The 23,921-nt window shown below is 39.8% G+C and overlaps 4 protein-coding genes across 7 annotated transcripts; 2 read left to right on the top strand and 2 right to left on the bottom strand.

Moving 5' to 3' along the window:
- The first annotated feature begins 2,695 nt into the window (after window positions 1-2,695).
- Window positions 2,696-13,248, top strand: ddi2 (DNA-damage inducible protein 2). 3 transcript variants are annotated; one of them, XM_031757543.2, is made up of 10 exons: window positions 2,998-3,135; window positions 5,428-5,557; window positions 5,729-5,995; window positions 6,081-6,207; window positions 6,383-6,510; window positions 7,194-7,322; window positions 7,702-7,805; window positions 8,011-8,203; window positions 10,249-10,297; window positions 10,651-10,743. In XM_031757543.2, the coding sequence occupies exons 1-9, from the start codon at window positions 2,998-3,000 to the stop codon at window positions 10,257-10,259; spliced, it is 1,227 nt and encodes a 408-aa protein (XP_031613403.1). In that variant the 3' UTR covers window positions 10,260-10,297; window positions 10,651-10,743. The 3 variants fall into 3 exon arrangements, with proteins under 3 accessions (XP_039468063.1, XP_031613403.1, XP_039468062.1); XM_039612129.1 differs by lacking the exon at window positions 10,651-10,743 and adding an exon at window positions 2,696-2,811 and having other exon boundaries at window positions 2,964-3,135; window positions 8,011-10,643; XM_039612128.1 differs by lacking the exons at window positions 2,998-3,135; window positions 5,428-5,557; window positions 5,729-5,995; ... (1 more) ...; window positions 6,383-6,510; window positions 7,194-7,322 and having other exon boundaries at window positions 10,651-13,248.
- Window positions 13,249-13,715: 467 nt separating this feature from the next.
- On the top strand, window positions 13,716-18,397 carry si:ch73-15b2.5 (rho guanine nucleotide exchange factor 19). 2 transcript variants are annotated; one of them, XM_031757639.2, is made up of 12 exons: window positions 13,716-14,027; window positions 14,308-14,478; window positions 14,555-14,619; window positions 14,723-14,997; window positions 16,403-16,563; window positions 16,652-16,804; window positions 16,887-17,016; window positions 17,095-17,169; window positions 17,398-17,490; window positions 17,577-17,725; window positions 17,880-18,044; window positions 18,134-18,397. In XM_031757639.2, the coding sequence occupies exons 1-12, from the start codon at window positions 13,897-13,899 to the stop codon at window positions 18,177-18,179; spliced, it is 1,614 nt and encodes a 537-aa protein (XP_031613499.1). In that variant the 5' UTR covers window positions 13,716-13,896; the 3' UTR covers window positions 18,180-18,397. The 2 variants fall into 2 exon arrangements, with proteins under 2 accessions (XP_031613499.1, XP_031613500.1); XM_031757640.2 differs by lacking the exon at window positions 14,308-14,478 and having other exon boundaries at window positions 18,134-18,396.
- Window positions 18,398-18,558: 161 nt separating this feature from the next.
- cplane2 (ciliogenesis and planar polarity effector 2) lies at window positions 18,559-21,276 on the bottom strand. The gene is made up of 5 exons (XM_031757619.2): window positions 20,919-21,276; window positions 19,692-19,844; window positions 19,408-19,532; window positions 19,163-19,302; window positions 18,559-18,968 (listed from the first exon to the last, which is right to left on the bottom strand). The coding sequence occupies exons 1-5, from the start codon at window positions 21,028-21,030 to the stop codon at window positions 18,746-18,748; spliced, it is 753 nt and encodes a 250-aa protein (XP_031613479.1). The 5' UTR covers window positions 21,031-21,276; the 3' UTR covers window positions 18,559-18,745.
- A 418-nt stretch (window positions 21,277-21,694) lies between these two features.
- LOC120440204 (heat shock protein beta-7-like) lies at window positions 21,695-22,562 on the bottom strand. The gene is made up of 3 exons (XM_039612117.1): window positions 22,478-22,562; window positions 22,180-22,313; window positions 21,695-21,829 (listed from the first exon to the last, which is right to left on the bottom strand). Exons 1-3 carry the CDS (start codon window positions 22,554-22,556, stop codon window positions 21,695-21,697), a joined length of 348 nt encoding a protein of 115 aa, XP_039468051.1. The 5' UTR covers window positions 22,557-22,562.
- Window positions 22,563-23,921: the final 1,359 nt, after the last annotated feature.

Below are 23,921 nucleotides of genomic sequence, written 5' to 3'. Positions count from 1 at the left end.
GATGTGTGAGTATATCAGTTAAAACACTGTGGGCATGTGTCTCTTCCTAGGGGCCATAAATACCATCTCCCCTCCAGACCACAGTTATCAAGTTACAATATTGAGACCCCCACACAGGTATCCTCTGGGGAATTTCCACTCAGCATTAACTCCTCTTTGTCTTACTTTCACAGTTCAACTGGGGAGGGTCTCCTAAGATCTACTCCTAAGTTCATGACACAGTCGGGCCTTTATTTATATCCAGGGCAGTGTCAGTGTCTCTACCATAATTCTACATTCTATCTTAACACATTTCTAAACTCTAAAGCAAACTAAACATTCCTACATATCTAAACTCTAAAATAAGCTAAACATTTCTACATTAAAAATGAAGGCCATGAAAGCCATTTTCTTTTTCTCCTTTTCATTGGCTGTTCCACATCTAACCAGCCCATATAAGCTTCTGCACCTTTGGTTGCACCAAGCAGATCACGCCTCTGCACCAGAATGTGCAGAACAAGTGTTTTTTTCTTGCAATAGAGGCAACATTTGCCTGGAATTAGATAGAGGATAGATGTGGTTAGAAAAGCCTTTTATGTACTGTGGGTGTGCAAAGAAGAAAAACTCAAAATGAAAAAAAACCCGAAGGAAACTGACACCACAGTAAAGGCATGAACTTTTGATAAAAAGCGTGCTCCACAGAAGCGATTTTATTTAATGTTGTGCATTACCGTGGCAACTCCTACTTTACTCCAGTCATTTTTTCCCTTTCCATCCAAAAAAAGTCTAAACTCTTCCGCCATACAGCAAGTCCTCATAACCGGTTTCATATCACTGCTTCTCCTGTCAGTACTTCTATAGTAACTGTGTTGAAACTCAGTGGCTATTATTCATTATTAATTCATATTCATATTTAAAATAAATTAAATGCATTTTTTCCCTTTCACAGTTTGTGCAGTACCAGAAATGAATTCTCTTTAGTATCTTTTGGCTTAACCCCATTTTACCTGTTTTGAAACTATTTCCTTCCTGTTTTACTAACCTTAAATTCTTTATAACTTTGCATGTAACCCTCAAACAACCATGAAATGTGGTTCACATAAAAAATCAACCATGAGAACCACATAATATTCTACATGTACACGTACACATTTTTTACTGTTTATTGGCATATTTTTTTCCCCCTGGTTGATACTAAATAATTTCTTGGTGGAGAAAGATAAGTACACAAAGCATTTTTAAATGTCTACAGGACCTATGCACATTCAGATGGTGTAAAATAAAATAGAGAGAAATAAAGGACAAGTTGTGTCCTGTATATAGTAGACCTAAGTTATCCTTAAGCACATTGTTTGTGTAAACAAATTTAGGACAAAATCTAGTCATAAGTATTCACTTTTATTTCTGTCTTATTGTCAGAGACAGGTAAGGCCTATAAAAATGAGAAATTTAACATATATAATATTGCATTTTATTTTCAAAACAGTGAAACTTCAGAACTGCTGATGAAGCTTTAGATACTAGCTTTAGAAGTGAATGAATGAAATGAATGATAAAACACTTTCATTCTTGAGATTAGATCAGATTACTGATTTAATGTATATGTAACAGAAACACAATATAATACACTACATTACAATAGAGCAGCTGAGTAACTGCACTTGGGTGTATTTGTACATGTGGAACATATGCCTGTAGTGCGAAAGTGACTGTTGTTGTCATGCTGATCAGTCAGTCAGTTCTCCCTTGACTGAAAACAGCTTCAATGCTACATTGTTGTTGATGAGGTGGACCTGACGACAGCATCTTAGTGGGTGGGAAGTGTCCTAGATGATCCTGGCTGCTCTGCTGAGGCAGTGAGAGCTGAAAGGCTCTTCCAAAGAGGCAAGTTTTTTTTTAGTTTGTTTGTTTTCTGGGCAGAGTTTACGATCCTCCAAAGGGCTTTCCTGTTCACGTCTGAGTTGCTGGCGTACCACACACTTTTGATGAAGCTGCTGGAAAAACATGGCAGCAGCTTCTCCTCATAACTCAGGAATTAGAGTCTCTGATGTGCCTTTTTGACTGCTGCTGCTCCAATACGTATACTCACAAACTTAAAGACAATAATAATAGTAATAAGATTATAAGAAAAAATAAGATAATAAGACGGTCACATGGGAAACTGTCATAATAATAATAATAATTATTATTATTATTATCATTATTATAACAATTATTATTATTATCATTATTATTATTATTATCATCATCATCATCATCACAGGGTAAAATATTGTGTTATTTAAAGTGTTATTTGTTGTTTTTCTTACAAATAAAAATAGTGCAGGTTAGAATAAATAAACAACACAGTTAAAATAAAAGTGCCGTGGACACTTACACTGTAAGACAGTGTAATACAGGGACTACTCACGTTTACGAATAAAACACCATATTTCTGTCATTTTCTTAATGATGTAGGATTGTACATACAATCAATATCAGACTCCACCAACAAAAAGGCTCTCAAAACAATATATATGTGTGAATTTTTGCGTGTATTCATTTTTTTTTTTTTTTATCCCTGGTTTTGTGTGTTCAAGTTCTGTTCTTTTGTATTCTTCATCTGTCTGTGTGTTGTATACTCTTTGTTTGTCCAATAAAGTTCATTAAAAAAAAATACAGAGACCACTCACGACCGCGGATGCAAGCTGCCGTCAAAACGACAGAAGAAGAAGAAGAATTACGCACGACCGCAAATTCTGTATTGCGACATGCCGGAAAACGGGTTGAATGAGATGCAATACTTGTTTGGCTCTTGTTAAAAGAGAAACTGTGACATCAGGCGTCTTACCAGTAAGTGCAAAGCTCACTCTCTTTTCATGTAACTACTTTCGCTTTTGACGCAATTTCTACAGAAAGTCAGCTTAATTAAGAGGGGGGAAATCCACAAATTAATTGGGGTTCCCTGTGAGAAAGTACACCACACTAAACGCATTCTATTGCAGCGGACTTGTCCACAGATCCTGCCCCAAAAAAGCGATGCTGGTCACCGTTTTCTGCGCGCCGAGGGATCGCCCAGAAACTACCTTCGCCCTCGATGTGTCCCCAGAGCTGGAACTGAGAGACTTCGTAGCACTTTGTGAGCTGGAATCAGGAATCCCAGCAGGGGAAATCCAGGCAAGACCCATGCTACATGTAGCAACGGAGCTAACGTAGCTAGCAGCTAAGCTAGCTAGCTGGGTTGCTAGCATGAATCGGACTTTTGCTGTTTTGATGGACGAAGTGTTACGAAACCTGCGTTGTTATCCACAACAGACACGTTTCCAGAATTATGTATCCCACGTCTAAAGTGTGTGTGGCTTTAACCTAAGCAAAAGTGAGCACACTGGCAAACTAAGGAAGCTAATAGTTGTCCGGGTAATTAATGGTTGGAGAAGATTAATTCAGGGTGAAGGTTAGTGAGTTTTGTACGCCTGGTAGCCCGAGATATAAGGCTAACGTTATCTGGGCTGAAGGAAGAACCCCAAACTATTGATAACTTCCATATATTTTACTGCGTGACGAGCTTTGGGTTTCAGCACGCTATAAAGGGGATAATAGAGTTAGTGCAGCAGTGGTATACAGTAATAACGCGAAAAGTAAAACTACTCGCCAGAGCCTTTAATTCTGGCAGATTTAGAAAGTTTTAAACACATTTAATAGATGCACCCGTATTTTATGTTAGATTGGAAGAAAAATAGACTCTAAACTTGACTGTAGATCAAACAGTTAAATGCAAAGTGAAAAATAATATAAAATTTAAGAAGTAATATTTATAGTAATGAAAATAAGTGTTTGTTTTAGGCCTGAATCAGTTTCTTCTGCTGGCTTCAAAATATATATAACATTTCGTTTACACACTTTGGTCTGCACAAAGTGTTTGTGGGTAAACTGGAAACAGAAAGTGAGGATGAGGAATAGGGTCGTTCCTTGTTAGCTCAACGGATACAAAGAGATAAAACAACAGAAACATGTTGTGGTGTCTGGGGTAGAGATGGCACGATACCACTTTTTTATGTCCGATACCGATACGTAATATCAGATCGGTCCATCTCTAGTCTGGGGAATATCACACTGAAGTTGGGTAAAAATGTGTTTTTTCACATTTAAGCTTTAGTGGTTGGTATTGAAAATTTAATCAGCTGCTGTCTTGTTCTGGTTTCCATTCTAAAAATGATTAGATTTCAGTGGAATTTCCAGGCTAAATAAAAGTGGCAGTAGTAATAATAATAGTATTTGTGACTATTTATCTGATTTGGAGGTTTTTTTTTGTGATTTCTATATGAGGAGTTGGAAATAAAATATCAGTACCTGCAAAATTGTGGTTTTGACATGCCTCCAAAATATTTTAGGGACTTCAAACATACATCATTTGTTTTGAGCTATACTCATAGAGCCATACTACCATAATAGAAAAACATTCCTAACTTCATCCATTGAAACATTTTTCCCCATTTTGTCAAAACAATTGTACCAGAAATTTTATGTAATTCCTGTTAAGAAGTGTGTATTTCCCCTGAAAGTTTGTCATGCAAACCTATGATGGTCACGTGGGAAATGTGGCTTTAATTTGATGAATTGAGATTCAGTTAACAGCACTAAGATAATGCCATGTCAGTCAAGTAGAAAGAAGTACTACACTAGTACTATATAAATGATAAAAGATAAGGAGCAAAAAGAAAAGAAAAAATCAGACCTTCTTAAAATCACACGGAAAAGTGTGAGTGTGTGTGTGTGTGAGTGTATGTTTGTCTGCAAACTCCTCCTAGACCATCAGAAGTTGAGTAACCAATGCTTGAACACAAGTACATCTTAGGCCCCTAAAGTTTCTTATCTATGACATTTTTTGGGGGGGAAATCATAAACTTCCCAAGCAACGGGCTAAAATTATTCCTGTTAATCATTTATGCACCTTTTAAAAGTGTTGTTATCAGTTTTATTTCACAACAACAACATTCATTTATATCTACAAAATTTGAATTATGCATGCTTTATGGTGCTGTCATGTGGCAACCAGCTAGCAACGTGCTAAAATTACCAGTTTTATATTATATTTTTATAACACTAGAGTCTAATTTGGATCCACAAAAATTGAATTATACGCACCCAGAAACCACGTAACAGTGGAATAAAATGATGCATATTGACACTATAAACAACATCTGCCGCCACTATTTAATTAATTGAGTATATCAATTTATCAACAGAACAGACAGGCCAAACAATACTGTAGCATGGGCATGCACTAGGAAAAAAACAAACAAAAAGAAAAGAAAAATAAGCTATTGAAACAGATAAGAATCAATAGAAATCTTTACACGTTATTCAAGTATGACCACCCATTTCTGCGTCAAATAAAATGTGAGCAAGAACTTGTGAATCTTATGCATGTTGATTTCATCTTATTTAGTGTTCTTTATTTTTGTACAGATCACATATGTTGAACAGCCCCTAAAAGACCTCACTCGTGCCTTGGGGACATACGGTGTAAAGGATGGAGACGTGGTGGTTCTCCGGCAAGCTGACAGAAGGCCACCAGCGGCTCAGCCCTCCTTCCCAGGTGATACACATGAAAACTAATAAACAAATGTCGTTTATGTATGTATTTTAATCAGGGAAATGTTTAATCTGAATCTTATTGTTGTTGGATGAGTTACGAGAGACGTGACATAATAATAATGTCGTTATGCAGTACGCTAATCTTCTACCCTTTACCCTTTCTTTTATTTAGGTCTGCCCCGTATTGACTTTCGTTCCATCACAGTCCCAGGCACCTCTTCTTCAGCCAATCAACATGGTGCCGTACGACCACAGCAACCGGCTCCACCGCAGCGTGCCGCACAGCCTTCCACGCCAATGGCCTTTCGCGGGTCCTCTCCTCAGGGGATGGACGACCCCGCCTTACTTCAGCAGATGCTTTTATCGAATCCACACGAGCTATCGCTCCTCAAGGAGAGAAACCCACCGCTCGCTGAGGCCCTGCTGAGCGGAGACTTAGGTGAACTAAAACAGAGTAATGGGTGTGCTTGTCGTCTTTTAATTCACAATGAATCGGCCATGTTAGCGTAATTGTGTTTCCTTAGAGCGTTTCACCAAAGTGCTGCTGGAGCAACAGCAGGATCGAGCCAAGAGGGAGCAGGAGAGAATCAGACTTTTGACCGCTGATCCTTTTGATTTGGAAGCCCAAGCAAAGATTGAAGAGGACATCAGGTAGGAAAAGACCTGAAAGCTTTCAACATTAAACACTTAGAGACATTCACAACACATAATAATCCCCATCCTATGAGGCACAGCTTCACTTTCAACTGCCACTCGCATGTTTTGGTTTAATATTTATGAATTGTTTGTGATTTTTCTTTTACACTTACTGTTGAATTTATTTCAGGCAGCACAATGTGGAAGAAAACATGACCATAGCAATGGAGGAGGCCCCAGAAAGCTTTGGACAGGTGGTTATGCTGTACATTAACTGCAAAGTCAATGGCCACCCTGTGAAAGCTTTTGTTGACTCAGGTAATGAACATTAAATCCTGATACGAACAGTAGTGGGGCTGCACAATAAAATTACATTAAAAAAAAATTAAAAGATTTTTGTTTTTATTTTTCTCCAATGTGAAAAAAATGCCAAATGATTTAAATTTGCTCTCTTTGAAAGGAATAAATCACATTATTTGGGGGGTGGTTTTTCAGGCATCAGTTAGAAAATATAAATTCTTTAACAATCTTAATGATATCCTTCTGGTTTTAAAGTATCGTCAATCTTGCTTCATACTCTGAGGGTGAGGCTTTTTAATACCCCAAACGCCTCGCTGTCTGTGGCATCAGAGGGAGATGTGCCACTTAAAGGCGGAGGCTTGAGGCAGGATTGTATGAAAACAAACAAAATACCAGCCTAATACTTATCAGAGTGTGTGGGATTCTGTTTGTTTCTCACAGTCATTAAAGAAGTGTCTCGTGGTGCTGTTGTAGAGACTCCTCACCCAGTCTGGGTAGCAGTCTTGTCGGGCGGAGACAGGACTGTTATAGCAGCTTTCAGGTTTTTATAGGTGTGGACAGATTTAGGTGTGGAAAATAGGGTTGCAACCATGCAATATAGGCTGACAAATACAGGTGTGTAGTTGTGGTTTACATATGAGGTATCTTTAAACACATTTAGGTTTTAGTCTTCATTGATTTTTTTTTTTTTCCACTTTTAGGAGCCCAGATGACCATCATGAGCCAAGCATGCGCAGAGCGCTGCAACATTATGCGACTGGTGGACAGACGCTGGGCCGGGATCGCCAAAGGAGTGGGCACGCAGAAGATCATTGGCAGAGTTCATTTGGGTTTGTGTCAAAAGTGTTTCTAGTATGAACAGTTTTACTTTTTATGCAGAACAGTCACAGACAGCATTTTGAGATGGCCAAGATCAGAACAATTACTGATTTACCTGCAGTCATATTTATGGTTTAAAATCAGTGTTTTCAGATGGTAATTTCATACTGAGATAACTCAATAGCACTGGTTTTATAATGTAATTAATCTACTTGACTTTCTAAAGTTATCCTCAATTTAGTTATTAGTAATACCTTTGCACAGAGAGAGGAAATCTTTGCCTGACTACCTTACTATGCCTTCTAATGCATCCAAATTTAAGTCTCTTCATCACATTTTCAGTGTGCTGATTCGTTTTTTTTCTTCCTTTTTTTGTTCATCATAATCCAGCTCAGGTCCAGATAGAGGGAGACTTCCTTCCTTGTTCTTTCTCCATTTTAGAAGACCAGCCTATGGATATGCTGCTTGGCCTGGATATGTTGAAGAGACACCAGGTGTGAGCTCCTTTTATCTGAGCAGTGGTGTTTTCATGTGAAACGGGGAGCATGGGAGTTTTTGCCCTCGTGCACCAGTTTTTATTTAGTTACCTTCTTATTTTTGTCAGAAAAGAAATGTCGCTGACAAAAATGATTAGTCAACGACATTAACAGTGGAAAGTTTAGAAAAGCTTAGGATGATACATTTCTGTTTTTCTTGCAGTGTTCGATCGACCTGAAGAAGAGCGTCCTCCTGATCGGCACTACAGGCACAGAAACTCGCTTTCTGTCTGAGGCGGAGCTGCCAGAGTGTGCCCGACTAGCGTACGGCACAGAGGGGCGTGAAGATGCCCGCCCAGAGGAGCTGGCTGACAGAGAACTGGCAGAGGCGCTTCAGAGGTCCATACAGGAAAGCGGTAAGAAACCGTTTATGTGTGCACTTCAGGCTGTTTCTCATTGAGCTTTTTTCCAGCTCAGTTGGAACTACATTTGCATGTGCCACTTAAAGCTTCTTACTCTCAACTCCATTTATGCAGTCATCTAAATTCTCAGTCACATGATCACTTCATGTCATCACCTCAGCAAGTTAAATGTACCTCGGTATAAGACGACAAGAGGCAGTCAGGCAAATGAGAGCACATTTAAAACAGAAATAAGCTTTTTAGGCTTAAAACAAAACAAACTGATGAATGAAACAAAATGATTCAAACTATATATACATATATTTACCATTTATAAAGTTCACCATCCTTACTGTCCATACCGGGTCTATTGTGATCTAAAAATACCTCTTCAGATTAAGTTTTAGCGAATCATGTCCCTGAAAGTGCTTCCTCTTATAGTGAGTTCATATATGACAACTAAGATTTGTCTGATTATGATGTAGACTCCAGTGCAGATGGATATGAGGAGTGTGAGAACAGAACTTGAAACCTCCTACGCAGACAAACGGAAAAAAACATGTTGTGCCAACAGAAACGTAGGTGGGGATTTATATGAACCAGAATCTATCACAGACCAAGAAATAATAGATTCATAAACAGGATTAAATGTTGCCTTATCATCTCGTTATTGTTTAAAATCTCCAACAACATCTGTGTCTAACTAAAAGTTTTAAAAAGAGTCCTCTAATTGTGAAATAAAATCCATTTAATATACATATAAGAAAAGGTATAGAGGAAATAGTGCCAGTAATAAACTGTATCAATTAAAAGACAGTTCAGTTTAATGGGGATTTCGCAACATAGCGTGTTTCGCTGGTGTGTGGACAATGGCTTAAAATGCCTGCAGTGTTGACATAACTAATAATAAAAGCAATCGCTCCCATTGAATTTGTACAGTTACTTAACTTCACTATGACAAAATGTTAGCATGGGAAACATCAGTTATGGTTAATGGTAGCTTGTTGGTCCCCTGTCGTCTCACTTTGTGGACAGTGTGAATTTGTCAACCACTTTAATGCTTGCCGTTGGTCTAGCAACAGACCCGTTTTACAAGCGCTCTTTTAAATTACCATAACTCTCTTACTGTTTGAGCTAGACACAAAATTCAAAGGGTTTTGGAAAGAAGAGAATATGAGCTTTGATTCGGTGTATCACAGTAGCACAAAGCATTCACAAGGTAGGCCTGTCTGAACACAGACAGAGAAATCAGCTCTATCTAGATGAAGATATTACAGTACAGTAACTCCTTAACTTGAGCTAGAGAGAAAATTTAAATGGTTCCTGAAAGATGAGAATTGTTTTGTAATTTCACAGTAGTCCAGGCGACATGTCTGATAGTTGTGTGATAAAGGGTTAAACTGTTCATCATTAGCTATTCCAGCACCAAATAAATACTTTGGCATCACTATAGTGAAGTTTCTCCTTTAGGGTGTTGTAAGTTAGTGGATTATTACATGACAACATTTCTTGCCCAGCAACTTTTCTAATGTATAAACAGGTTCTTTTAAGAAAATATTGAAATATAAGAGTTTAATTTATTGGAATTACATCATTTTTTGACATCGCTCACTCCTACTTTAGAAAGTTACCAACACAGATACATTGTCAGTGGAAAGTGGCGCTTTTCCACCCATACAGGACTCTTCAGTTTCCCCTTAATACTCACATTATTATTTGTGCAAGAGCCCCATTAAGTCTTTGTTGTTGTTTCCAGTGATGCCCAGCAATGACTGGAGGTTATTAATGGACTTGAGTCAGGAGAGACAGTTTAATCAGCCCACAGTTTTAACTGCTGAATAACCCTTTGAATTGACGTTTAGTGACGGGGATGTACGCTGCAACCTCTTTGTCAGGACCTAGACCCGAGAATTTTTAAATTTATTTATTTATTTTTGGATGACACTTTTCACATCTGTGTGTGAAAAGGCCGATAGTTTGGTGCATGCCCTGTGTGTGACTGCTAACTTTCTCCGTCCCTTTGCATGATGTGTGTGGTGTGTGCCCTAACCCCTGAGCAGGACAGCACTGATGCATTTGGAGACAGCTGGAGAGGGCCCTACCAACCAGGTACTGCAAAATTCACAAGTCCATTGCCAGTGCTAAGTCCATTGCTATTTGTTTTTTTTATTTTGCTGTTATTTTGCTGCTGGGTCAGGTAATCAGTGTTGTACCTTTGTTGCTATTTACTGATGCATTTATTGTGATTATTTATATTTGATTGAATTAGAATAGGAAATTCATTATAATTAATATTAATGAATAATGAATAAAGTATGTTAGTATAGAATGCATTGAAAAATTTCGGTAAGAAACTATGTATTTGTGTTTGGTTCTAAAGCTATTAAATTGACATTGTTCAAGTTACTATCCCACACTGGGGTTCACAGTTTAATTCCTAGGCATATTTTCTCTTATGATAGACACTGCAGATGGACAAACTACCTCACCGCAGCCCCAACCATTTTCATTACCCAAAACCTTAGGCCAAACATCGTCAGCCACCTCCCCTTCCCAAAGCCTCTCCTCTGATCAACCCCAGAACCCAACCCTGGATCGCTCTCAGTCTGCCCCTGCCGCCATGCAGCAGACCTCAGCACCAGGGCAGTGCCAGGATCGACCTGGCTTCCAGGAGCTTCCTCAGCCTTCATCCCCAGCAGAGGATGGAGCTTCTATACCTCACCATATCCACCCTGACCCTTTGCCTCTCCATAGCAACTCCGAGGTGCCCCCTCTAAGCAGTCCCTCAACAGATGTTGTGCGTTCGTGTACCCCTCCTGCAGACATGAACTCCGTATCCCAGGATCCAGGGGGAGAGCTACAGCCTGGAGCCATAAAGGGGGATGATGAATCAGATGAGGTGGAGAACAGCTCCATGCTTCCCCATTCGGAGGAACTTTCCCCCATTCAGCCCATGGAGCAGGAGGTGACAGAGTGTGATACTGCTGTTACAACGGAAGTCGGTCCCAGGGAACCTGACTCAATTGAAATGGAGTCTCCCACTGCTTCTGACAGTGTGGTGTGCTCTGAGAGGGACCAGCCTGATGGAGAGCACTGCTCCAGCTCTGAAAGCATCCCCTCGTTGGCATCTGCCCTTAGGGAGCTCCATGAGCTGCTGGTATCCAACAACTGTGCTCAGTCACAAAATCGCAGCACCTCCTGCTCTCCTTCAAATCCATTCAGGCAGGACACAGACAACACGTCCCCCGAGCCGTGCACCTCAATCCCCGAAAATACCCAGCTTACCCCCTCTACTGCCATTACATCCGGTGCAGAACCAAGCGATGCCAAAGCCAACTATGCTGCTGCTGTGTCTGATGGGGAACCATCTAAGTGTCTTGCGCCCCACCACTCTGGCCAGGATGAACATCTGGGCGGTGATACAGCAGAGGCTGTGATTGGACAAGGACCACTAGAGTGTCCACATAGCTATGAGGAGAGGAGGGCAGACAGATGTGGGCAAGATGAGGTGAGTAACATCAGCTTTTCTCAGTCTGAGCCAGAGGTTCCTCTTGATCCCCCCGAGGATCTGGAGTTCAGGGAGCCTCCTGAGGGGCAGCATGGGAGAGGGGTCGCAGATGGACAAGCCTCTGGCACCAATACCCCAGACACCCTAGGCCTCCAAACTGAGCACACTTTCCTCAGCCCTATGTCAATGGCAGCGGACTCACCGGAGGAAGTTTCAAGCACCTTGTCCTCGTCAGTTCCTCCTCTGGCTCAGACTCCCCAGCCTTCATCTCCAGCCTCTCCTCTCCCTCCTCCACATCCCTTTATAGAACAGTTTCCAGCCGAGCACATCCAGAGAATCCAGGCAGCAGGCTTTTCTGCCAGGGAGGCTGCAGAGGCACTGGAACAAGCCCATGGGGTTGTGGAGCTAGCTCTGCTGGCACTTCTAGCCCGCAGTATCACTGTGCCCACCTAGACTCAAAACCAATCACGTGAGTCCCTGGCCTCCCAAATTAGCATCTGTCTTATTTGGAACCTTGTTACCAATCCAGATGTGTCAGTCCCCCTTTTTAGCAGGGACCACGTAAAAGCCACAGGGAAATGCTGTCTCTTGGTTTGTCGTACAGACTATCCGAGAAGGAACAGGACAACTGCTGATACTTTTCTGGCTAAAAAGAAATGTGAGGTGTGTTTGCATGCAGATGTTTTGGGTCCTCACCCACTTCATTGGTTTTTAGAGATTTGGTAACATAGAATGATTTTCTTCTCGTTTCATCGTCCAGCATTGATATATTATTAAATGCCCATTATTGATTACTGAACCATTAAACGTTATTGTAATTCCCCCTCTTTGACATGTCATAAAACTTCTCTTGTCTAATTTGTTAATCATCAATAAAAGAAAACAATCTCAGAGTGGAGTAGCATTACCTGCTACTCATACCACAGTAACTTTTGTTTGGTGAGCTTGAGAATTGTTCAGCACAAATGTGGATATTTTAATGATTTTTTTTTTTTTTTTTTTTTTTTTTTTTTGAATAAAACCTAATGCAACAACCCAATGATGGAAGAACTTTTGCAGTTAAGGAGGGTTGATCATTTTTGATCAAGTTTACAATTTCCATTGACGAGGGAAACCCAACATGTCAATGTTATCATCACTATAAAATAACAAGTGGGTTCGCTGAAGTACGATCATAAATGGGATTGACTGATTCAGTATGTTATTTACAGAAGGTATCTTGTACTGTATGTATCCACATTTTTCAACGCTTTGCCATGTCTAGATTACAAATCTGTTTGTAGCTCCCATTCAGGAAGTCTTTTATTTTGTGTAAGTTCTTCGTAGTGTGTGATCATGAGTTCAAACATCCATATTTTATTTTATAATCTGTTTAAAAAATTAAAAAATAAATAAAAAAAATGTAAGACATTTCATCAGTATGTCATCTATCGGGACTTTTAATGGCTTTATTTGAGTCATGTACATTATCCACAATGTTCAGGCAGATTGAATTATTTACTTTTATCTTGTATGGAATTTTAAATTGCAAATAAAATGAAACTAGTATTTGTAAAGACTTGTGTGGGTTTTAAGTCATTTTTTTTTTCAAACACATGCCAAGTATAGAAAATATGAGTTTCATATCTTGCATTTAAAAAAGTATTCTCCATAATCTTAAATAAGCCATTTTTTAAATAGTCATCTTAAAGGATATGTGGTATCAAAATAATGATGTTGCCATGAGTTGGACTAATGTAAAATGTAAAAAAAAAATAGCCCACTGCTCTTGTGTATGGAAGCTTGTTTGCACCACTGAAAAACATCCATAAGTTCAACCTACTAACTCAGACTTCTAAGAAAATAATGTGAAACTTTGAGTTACATTAAAATTTTGAGATAATAACCTCAAACTTTGACTTACAGCTGTTTTTTGGGTTGTTTTTTTTTTTTTATTGTGGCAGAAACAAGCCTCCATAGGTTGTAAAAACCTGAAGGAGCATATAAAGAAACACACCTGCTTCTAGTTCTTTTTTGATTGCTGCTAAACGCTCAGACTGCAGGTAACTCAAACTGTGTAGTCTGATTGGCTGTGGGACACAGGAAGGATCCATCCACATCGGACAGGGTTTGGTAAAAGATCAGTTCCAGACTACAGCTGACACCCACAGTGAGAAAAACCATTACAAACATACACTAGAAGTCATCTACTGAGTAATTAATGTCTCAGTCACCAACCACAGAGGGGAGAGAGATGCTCTGTCAGGGCTTTTCTCTGGAAAGCAGCAGGGCAGAGCACACTGGAGGCCTTGATGGAGGCAGCGGGTCTTTAAACAAGCCTGAGAATTGCAGGTAAGGACCTCAGGCCCTAAAAGATGCCAATGGTTTTTAAAAACTTAAGGCCATAAACTACTTCATTATGACTAAATGCATCTCAATTTCAAATGCAGTGTAGTGAAGTATAGAGTCAAAATGAGTTTCCTGTTCAAATCTTTAAAGTTTTCATCATTTTAAGTTAAACTGATGCAATGGGGAACTGGCCCCACATGTGAGATTTTCTTTAATTTAAAATGAGTAAAAAAACAGGTGAGTCTTTTTATCCAGAACTATAAAATCTTTTATCCTATCATAGTTTTCCCTCAGACATATCTCCAGCTCTCAGATTGGTGGCTTTAAGGCGCACATGGGATTTGAAAAACAATCACTTCGCAGCGCCCAAATTGAAAATCTTCTTGCCACCTGGACTTCAGGAAGATAACTCAAACTCGTCTGCACAATGTGATCCAGATAAAAGCAAAGGAGGGTAAGATGAGGTGGGGATCTCTTAACTCTTAAAAATATTTATAGCTAACTGCATGTGGCCTTCTTAATAAATCCAGAGAAGAGAATGCGGTTGGGGAGGAATTGCAGAGTGAACGATTCCAGTCAAAGTACATTCATATTTGTAAGTTTAACCTTTCTTCTTAAGGGTATCATCATCACGTTTAAATTTTAAAGCATAATTTTTGTAAAGCTGTTTTTTTTTTTTTTCTCCTTTTGCTCTGCAGGCCCACTGTATCAGGATTACTGTCTGCAGACAATGAAAGATGATCTACACAGACTCAAAGACGGTTTGTTGTCTGAACTGATAACTCCCAAGTATCTGCAAAGCCTGCAGACACCGATGACTCGTGCTGAAAGCCCTCAGCGAAGCACTCGTCATGCAACTCCTCGATCTCAGCCTATTAGGGTGACTCCATTTACACTCTGGCAAGACCTGGATGAGGTGAAGGCATCTGGTCTACTCAGCAGCTTGACAGCCAGAGAGATTCGCCTTCAAGAGGTGTGCAAAAATGTTAAAATAAAATAAAAAAAATTTCATGTAGAGATGACATGATGCATTCAATTTAACTAAATTGGATGGTACATTATAATCACACTCATGAAGCAGAGCACAAGTGTTCACGCTCTTAGGATTTTTAATGAAGTTAAATATGCCTGCATCAAGTTTGTTCAATCGCAGCATGTCAGTCTTTACCTGTATAGTGTATGTTTAACTGCAAATGTACAGTCCTGTAAAAAAGTAAGTGATTAAGTAATTCCATTTGTGAAATCGTGAATTGTGTTCACCACCCTTTTTGTGGAAACCTTAATTCAGTTTCACTGCCACACCTTAGACTTTATTACTGCCAGACCTGATGAATCGAGAAATTACTTAAACTGATTTATAGTGAAATAAGCTGAAAGATCTCAAAAAGCAGCATGTCAGGCCACAAACTAAAGAAACCGACATCTGGAATGGATTACAAAGCCACTTCTAAGGGCTATGGGACTCCAGCAAATCACAGAGAGAGCCAATATCCATATATGGTAAAAACTTGGAGCAGTGGTGAACCTTCCCAGAAGTGGTCAACCTACCAAAATTACTCCAAGAACGCTTCAACTCCTCTAAGAGGCCACAAAAGAACCCAGAACATCTAAAGAACTGCGGGTTTCAATTGTCTCCTTAAAGGTCAATGTTCATGATTCAGCAATAAGAAAAAATGGGCAAAAATGGCATCCATGAAAGAATTCCAAGGCAAAAAACACAGCTGACCCCCCAGAAAACACAAAGTCTCATCTCACATTTGCCAAAAACATTTCGATGATCCTCAAAGCTTTTTGGGAAAATATTCTCTGGCAAAATGAGACAAAAGCTGAACTTTTTAATTCGGGTATCTTCTGGAATAATTCTGAATTCACCCAGAAAATCCTGAAGGAGAATGTCCAGCCATCAGTTCATGTCCTGAAGCTCAAGTGCACTTAGATTAGAAAGAAAGAAGCATCAAATAAAGGTTTGAAGTGGCGTAGTCAAAGTCAGGGCTTAAATCAGATTGAGCTGCTTTGCAGTGACTTTAAACAGGCCGCTCAAACTGGAAAACCAGAGTGGGCTCAATTAATCCACAGCAATGGTTAAGAAAAATTACCAGGAAATTAAAATGAGGGGAACTGCAAAAAGAGGTCCTCTTATAGGTATATTTTGGATTTTTAGGCAATTCCTTTCAGTTCATTTGAGTGCTTAAAAAAATATTGTGCTGATATCAGGATTTAATTGTACGGCAACAGGAGCTGCTCTTTCTGGTTTTCACGAATTTGTTGACATGGTTGGTGTTTTGAAACACTGACTTTTACCTCCTTTGTAGATAAAGCTGTCTAAATTTTGTGTGACTGCCAGTAACCCCCCACCTCCTCATTTTCTTCCTCTAAAGACCATGTTCGAGCTCATCGGCTCAGAAGCATCTTACCTAAGGAGCCTCGGCGTGGCCGTAAATCACTTTTATAAGTCACAGGAACTGAAGCAGACTCTGTCTCAAACAGAACATCACATTTTGTTTTCCAAAATTCAACACGTGATGGTGGCCAGTGAAAAGTGAGAGCTCCACACGTAGCATCTTGTTGTATATATGGGCAGGTCGTACTGATGTTTTAACTTAGTTGGGCTCCTGGTGTCTTTTTAGGTTTCTTACGGATTTGGAAAGCCGACTGGGAGAGAATGTGTTGATCTCTCAAGTTGGCGACGTCGTCCTCCAGCACTGCAAACATTTCCAGAATCTCTATGTGCCGTATGTGACGAATATGATGTACCAAGAGGCCCTTATCAACGAAAAGCAGTAAGTGTACGCTGTATTTCAGAATACAAATACATTCTCAACACCCCGCAATGCAAACTCTGTCAAATGTTCCCTTTTCAAGGCAGCACAACAGAATTTTTCTGTATACCCTGAAGAAACTCGAGAGTGACCCAGTGTGTCAAAGGAAGACCCTCAAGTCCTTCCTTGTCCTTCCCTTCCAGAGAATTACTCGCATTAAGCTTCTGCTGGAGGTAAACTTCTGATGGGATTTGAACTGTTAAATAGATTTTTGCTCCATTAGCTAAAGTTTCTGTTTTCTTTCATTTCAGAGCATCCTGAAACTGACTGAGCCAGACTCTGACTCGGTTTCAAACCTCAAAAAAGCGATAGACGCTATTCATGAGGTAATACTTCTCAAATCTGTACACTCATGCCAATACAGGCGCGAGAAAAGGATTCACTTTCCATTTTCTGTTACTTTATACTTAAACATGATAAAGATTTTTTCTGCTTACCAATCTGAATGCAGTTTTTACTTGCAACAGAATTTCTGTACTTCAGTATTGACAGCTTTTTTTATTTAAGTGAAAAATCTGCCTAATTCTTCTACAACTGCACTACTCTAACCCCAGATAGTGACAGAGTGTGACAAGGGGGTCCGAAAAATGAAACAGATTGAGGAGCTGGTCTGCCTCGAAATGCTGCTGGATTTTGGAAAAGTTAAGGTGATGACACAAATTTCTTAATAGACTACATACTGATCTTCTTTAACCTGCAGCAGTAATAGAGTGCGTCTCCTTCATCCATCCAGTCAGTTCCTCTGGTCACAAGCAAGCGTTTCCTGGTGCACCACGGAGCCCTGAAACAGCTGAACAAGGAGAGCACTTATAACTTAAGAATGTCATTCGTCGGCGTCTACCTCCACCTCTTCAATGACCTTTTGATCGTCTCTATGAAAAAGTATTTGACAAGCAATCCTAGCAATCAAACTATTTAGTCTCTGTACAGTCCAAGCTGCTGCAAGTCAACAAAAAATAGGATGTTTATGATCCACATTGGAAATGTGCTCCTAATCTTACTTTTTTTTTTTTTTTCCCCCCCTCATCCCTTTCAGAGATGAGCGCTTTAAAGTGAAGGATCATGCTCAATTCCCAGAACACGTGAGCGTTCAGCCTGTGAAGGCTGAAGTCCTGGGTCTGCCCTCATACTCCTTCCTGCTACATCTCTCTAAAACTCAAACAGGACATCCAACTGCAATGATAATTGCTACAGACACAAGGCAAGAGTGGATGCAAGTCCTTACTGTAAGTGCTTACATCCACTGTTGGAGTCCCCCTCACCATCTGATGGCCTTCTTTTAAATTACAGGTCGGAGAAAGAAGCATGGATGAAGGCGCTGTCATCGAGACACTGACCTTTCAGCAGCTTTTAGATTTTAAAGATGAAACTTGGCTACATGTAACTGACAACTGAAACAATGTTAACTTGTTCACTTTAAGGTTCATCTGTGGTTCAGTCTACACTTTGCACTGTTCTTGGTGAAGATGCACTCAGTGTGCTTTGTGTTCAAATGTCCACTAACCTCACGATGAGCTAGATCATCGCTACAGACGCTTTTGTTGTTTCTGACTTGCTTTAAAATAGCAATTAATTTTTAAGCAGTGTACTGTTTACTTTATAATTAATAATAAAATGGTCTAATTCACTTTCTGGAGTACAAGTGTGTAACACGACAATCAGACAAAATATTTAATATGCTCACCATGCCATACTGGCATTTTCTATCCTCTCACCAAAAGATGTTTTGAGGTGATATTAATAATCCAAAACTTTTTTCTTTTCAGATTTTTTATTTTTTTGTATTACTTTTTTAGAATGCATAATTTGGAGCCAAGTAGTATAGGGTAATGTAGTATCATCATCTCAACATGAGCCCCATTCAGAGGTGAGCACCCTCATCTCTGGTTCAGTCCAGGCTGGTTAAAGCAGAGTCACTGTCTCCTGCTGAGAATGGTGGCTGGCTGAGCCAGCTGTAATGCAGTCCTGATGCCATAGGTTTTCTGCAAGGCAGTTGAGGAGTGAGGCTACGTCGCCCAGCCCGTCTGTGACCTCCCCGCCTGTACGCTGCACCGGGATACCCCATGTTTCCTGGAAGTCCCTTATATCTCTCTCTGCCACATCACAGTGCATGAAAAGGTCGAATCTGAAGAAAACATTAAGGATATGTTTATGTAATGAGTGTGTTTGTGCCACAGACTCGTCTTAGTTTTTTTTTGTTTTTTGGCACTTCAAAGTTGCGCCTCCTGGTCTTGTAGAACCGCAGATGATCCCATAGAAAAGTGGATGATTACTTCTGATTGGCGTTTCCAACTATTTGTAAGGAAGATAAAAGGATACTTGGTGCCAACCACCATTTTCACAACACGCCTGACAGATGGCTCGGACCATTTGGCGAGCTGATTTGGCAGATCATCGAATGATGTCCTGTCTGTGAAGGAGAATAGTAAGAGGACCGCATCCACTTGCTCCTTACAGGACTGGACGATAGAAAGGAGATCACACAAAACACAGAAATCAGATTTTTTTTTTTTTTCCCCACATCTAGAATAATTGTTTTAGTCTTTGCTTTATCTCATTCATACTGGAAGCAAATGGTCAAATCTGCGTAAGGCGTTCTCTCCACAGTCCCACAGCTGAAAACGGAAGAAAAGCACTCTGCTGCTTTCTTTTAGCTTCACTGGCCAATACACCACTGTTGTCTCAATGCCTTAAGCAACAAAAGATGACAAGAGAGAATATTAGTGACATTGTCAACCTCTTAACTTTTTGAAACTTTGTAAACTACTTTTAAAAAGAGGCTCACACTTAGTTCTACATAATCTAGTTAAAAATCTGTGTTTTTACACCAGCAGTGTGAATGGCTTACCTGTGGTTTCATGGTGCATGCTGGGAATATTCATGCCTGCAAGACGTGCAGCAAGAGCAGTTTTCCCAACTCCGCTCTTACCAGAGATGAAGATCTTATAATGAACTGTGTCCACAGCTACATGTGGAGGCATCACTGGAGACTCCAAAAGGCCTGAAAAACACATTTTAAAAGGACCACTGAAAGAAACTGCACACCTGAGTCAGGATAATAGAATAGGATATAGGTTAATAGAATTTGTCTTTAAAAGCACCCCATTAACATCCAGTGAGTGACCGTGGAGGAAAGTCCAGCACTTTTGGTCATCTCTGGACATCAAGAAGTTCTTTCAAAGCAAACCAGAGGGTGGAGCATGTCCCCGACTACTTGTGCTACTTGTGGCCATATTTTGGCATCCCCATCACAAGTGACCCAGGAAGAATAGCAATGCTGCAGCTAATGGGGATCTTAGTAAACTAAAGATGCCACTATGGCATCATTCTCTCCTGTTTATCTCCTTGCGTGTCATAAATCCATGATTTAAAATGCTGCCATGTCTTCTTAGCACACCCCAAGTGTTTCTTGTAATCTGTAAACATCATAATCCACAGAGTCTGTCCATCACCACTGCAAACAAGAAGAGGCCCAGAGATGATGTAATCCCAGCCCCACCTTAAGGCTTGTGGCTGTCTCTGTCCTCATAGGTACCCATACTGTCCATAGTTCATATTTCACACAGTCACACTGGTGCCTACTCAGCAGTGTATGCATAAAACCGCCAATTTGCCACAGCTGATTGTTCACCGAGAAATGGTGCAACTAAAAATATCGTCCCCAATGTGTTCTGATCCAAATTTTACAGCCTCGTGGGTTTGTTTTAATCTATTTATAAATTATTCTGGGTTTTCCTCCTTCACAAGTAACAACAAATAGGGAGTTTGTAATTCATAAAAACCCTTATAATGTTGAGGTTTGAAATAAGAAATGCACATTTATTCCCTAGCTGCTACTTATGGCTGATTTCCAGTGAAACACAGACGCTGCCTACAAAGGGTTTTGCATCTGTCTGATTAGTGGCTGCACCTTAAGTAGTCTCAGTCGCAATAAATCAGCTGCAAGAAGAATTTGTGGTATTTCTGAATACTTTTACTTTTTTTTTCTTTACATATGAGTGCGTAAGGTCCTCTGGGGGAGAAAAAAAGAAATAACTGTCGTAATTTGGAAACATATCTATTTAACTGATATTACCAAAGTTCCTGCGTCTCTTCTTGTGGAGGATTTTGCTGAAATACTCTTTACTGTCTTTATATTGATGCCAGTCTGCGACTACGACTGATCCTGGAGGAGGAAACGTTGCCATGTCGGGTACAAAGCTACAGCATCACACAGAGCTCGGGTTTGTCGCTTAAAAAGGCCAAAAGTCGGTTCCCGTCTGGGGCAGAGGGTATTTTTTAAACGTTGTCTTGTTACAGACTTGAACTGCAGTAATAAAACATTTAAAGCATCCACATCAATCACAAAAACCTATAAAGATAAATTATAACAACCGCTGTCGGCAAAATGTAAAAACTTCCGTAAACTAAAGCGTCCCTTGACAACCTATGTCGTCACTTCCCTCAAATTGTGGCGTTGCCTTCAGGTTTACTCGTAAATACTCGTTACTACTTCCTCTTTTTATTTGCTTTATTGCGTTGTAGATTAAATAATTCAAAGTAGTTTTTCGTTGGATATTTTACAGTTGATATTTTTTAATATGATAAAGGTACTTACTCTTATTTGCATTTATTTCAACAACTGTATGTTTCGGTATATTTTCTTCCCATTTGAAAATGAATGTCACATTCTAAAAAAAACTTTCCCCCAGTGCTTTCCCCGGACACTTGAGGTCGCTAAACTCCATCGAACTCTATTTGTAAGTCACTCAGTGTTGAGGTTACAGCAGGTAAAATACAACGGAGCAATGAAGACAGTTCAAATAAAACGAGGCTTGATGTGTTTTAATTGAAATGCACCGAAATTATACACTAACACACTCTGTGAGCCCTGACAGTCAGGAGCCCACTGCTCGCCATGGACATGCTCACAGATATGGGGTCCACATCAGATGGCAGTTTGCACTGGTGGGAAAAAGTATTTGTGACTGTGCCATCTTCACCCAGCTGCACGGCAAAAACAGAGGTTATGAGAACAGGAAAAAGCAGGATGTTAAACCATCAAAGAAACCATCAAGCCATCAAATTCAAAGAAAACACTATAGAGACAGCAAAAGATATAAATCCAGATTTTAGGTCCTGAATCAAAAGTGTATTGTTTCACAAAAAAAGAAGACAAATATAGTTCTAAAATTTAACACACAATCAACAGCTAAAGCCAGCGTATTGCTTTAATTTTATTTAAATAAATGAATAATATAACTGGTCAGTGATTCAGTAACTCAGGCCTTCAGTTAATCTGTAGTTATTGTGACAGATACATCTGATTTTTACACCAGCCTGACTGTGGGGCTCACCTTCTCTGCATGCACCTCTATTAGGTTGTTGGAGGATGTAATGATGACATCCTCTGGAGAAAATTCACTCACATCAAGAGTGAACTGAAAAATGTCTCCAGTGATCTGCACCTTTCCCGTAGGCTGTAAATGATCTGAAATAGTCATTTATATAATAGAGATTGTAAAATAAGACCCTCAAATCCACAAAATTTGGATACATATTGATTTAGTTTTTTCTTCAGCTAATATGTTCCCTGCAGTGCTATAAATATATATATTTTTAAAGTATATCTGTGTGTGTTTTTGTCCAGCTGACCTGTAAATTTGTGTTCTCTGGTGCTGTGCTGATTTAGGGATCCTGAATCCTCAGAGAAATTGCTCCCACTTTTCTCCATAGTAAATTCTCCTTTGTCTGTCTGAAAACCTTTACCATCATACACTCAGTCTTTTATAGGCTACTGGGAAATTGTGTGTACCACCGGGTGTGGCCGTGGCTGTGGTTTGGTCCCTTAATGATCCAGCTGGACTGGAACATGACACCGATTGTAGATATTTAATGTGTCAGAACTGTTGTTGAACTGTTGTCAAGGGGGTCTGACATTTTTAGCCGCACCCATGACTGGGGTCCATGTGAGTCTTTGTGTCTATATGTGAGAAAGGGGTGCGGAGATGTTTCTGTGTGAAGCAATATACTATAATTATAATAATTATCATTGTGTGAGCTGCCAGTCTTAACTTTAAGCCACAAAGGTCACGTTATCTTTTATAATTTATAATTTAACTGTGCTCTTTTTAAGGATGTGTAAGAGAGATTTGTCACAAAAGACCCAGTGTCAATGAGTTTCCAGTTAAACTGAGCAGAGGGGTGATTAATCACAGCTGTGGCATGAAGGAGCACAGTCATGAGTAGGTGTGACATTTTGCCGCACCTTGCCAAAGTAACGAAGCCTTATCAATTCCATCTGGATGACAAACACGGCAAAACAAGCTCTGTGAGGCTGTACCGGCAATTGAAAAGCAAAATACACTGATAAAAGCTGGTTTGATCATCAACTAATTTATGGGTTCATATCATGTTGGGTCCATGTTGGGATGTTACCCTGTATAAAGCCTTTTAGAGGGGCATGTGCATTTGCTAAAGTAAGTAAGGCCACTGAGAGCACGGCCTTTAGACAGGCCTAAGAAATACCCTGGTCTGAATATGTGTGCCCGTGCACTGCTCTGCTCTGAAATAGTTAAGAACTAGGACAACTCAACCTGTCCCCACCACTATTTAATAAGACATTGTAATTTGTAAGCCACTATCTTTTACTTTTCTTCATTTTTTTAGTATGATTTCCATAATATAGTGAAGAAATTATGGTGTTGGATTGTTATAGCACTGTAAAAACTGAATGAGTCCATCACATCATGCCCCGTCACACTTGTGTGACATGTTATTACTGGGTGTAGTCTAGAAACGGAGCAATTATTAGCTGCAATGCATAATGATAATGATTTTGCCTTTTGAAAAGAAGACTGAAGGTTTGATTCACACTCTCTGTTGTTGCAGAGCTAATGGAATAAGACAAATATGGACAAGTATGAAGTATCTTCTTTTAGCTGCTCCCTGTAAGGGTCACCACAGCGGCTCATCTGCCTGCATGTCACACCATGTCAGAGCCAAACCCTACATCGTAGCAGGCCTTAAATATGAAGTGTGTTTAATGTAAGCGCATCTGTAGCAGTGAATACATCTTAGATTGAACAGACAGCAGATT

The sequence above is a fragment of the Oreochromis aureus genome, linkage group 5, assembly GCF_013358895.1.
Source record: "Oreochromis aureus strain Israel breed Guangdong linkage group 5, ZZ_aureus, whole genome shotgun sequence".
Taxonomy (NCBI): domain Eukaryota; kingdom Metazoa; phylum Chordata; class Actinopteri; order Cichliformes; family Cichlidae; genus Oreochromis; species Oreochromis aureus.
This window is presented reverse-complemented; position numbering and strand designations above follow the sequence as displayed.

What these genes read in the sequence shown, in the direction of transcription:
- ddi2 (XM_039612128.1), top strand. Translation starts at nt 8,135, where the DNA reads ATGCCCGCCCAGAGGAGCTGGCTGACAGAGAACTGGCAGAGGCGCTTC. An exon ending in GAGGTCCATACAGGAAAGCG is followed by an intron (nt 8,204 to 10,248) that starts GTAAGAAACCGT and finishes ACCCCTGAGCAG; the next exon opens with GACAGCACTGATGCATTTGG. An exon ending in GAGAGGGCCCTACCAACCAG is followed by an intron (nt 10,298 to 10,650) that starts GTACTGCAAAAT and finishes CTCTTATGATAG; the next exon opens with ACACTGCAGATGGACAAACT.
- si:ch73-15b2.5 (XM_031757639.2), top strand. Translation starts at nt 13,897, where the DNA reads ATGTCTCAGTCACCAACCACAGAGGGGAGAGAGATGCTCTGTCAGGGC. An exon ending in GTGATGGTGGCCAGTGAAAA is followed by an intron (nt 16,564 to 16,651) that starts GTGAGAGCTCCA and finishes GTGTCTTTTTAG; the next exon opens with GTTTCTTACGGATTTGGAAA. An exon ending in TGGATTTTGGAAAAGTTAAG is followed by an intron (nt 17,491 to 17,576) that starts GTGATGACACAA and finishes TCATCCATCCAG; the next exon opens with TCAGTTCCTCTGGTCACAAG.
- cplane2 (XM_031757619.2), bottom strand. Translation starts at nt 21,030, where the DNA reads ATGGCAACGTTTCCTCCTCCAGGATCAGTCGTAGTCGCAGACTGGCAT. An exon ending in GAAGAGACGCAGGAACTTTG is followed by an intron (nt 19,845 to 20,918) that starts GTAATATCAGTT and finishes TGTGTTTTTCAG; the next exon opens with GCCTTTTGGAGTCTCCAGTG. An exon ending in CATGCACCATGAAACCACAG is followed by an intron (nt 19,533 to 19,691) that starts GTAAGCCATTCA and finishes TTGTTGCTTAAG; the next exon opens with GCATTGAGACAACAGTGGTG.
- LOC120440204 (XM_039612117.1), bottom strand. Translation starts at nt 22,556, where the DNA reads ATGGAGAAAAGTGGGAGCAATTTCTCTGAGGATTCAGGATCCCTAAAT. An exon ending in CAGAGAACACAAATTTACAG is followed by an intron (nt 22,314 to 22,477) that starts GTCAGCTGGACA and finishes TGACTATTTCAG; the next exon opens with ATCATTTACAGCCTACGGGA. An exon ending in TAGAGGTGCATGCAGAGAAG is followed by an intron (nt 21,830 to 22,179) that starts GTGAGCCCCACA and finishes TTTGCCGTGCAG; the next exon opens with CTGGGTGAAGATGGCACAGT.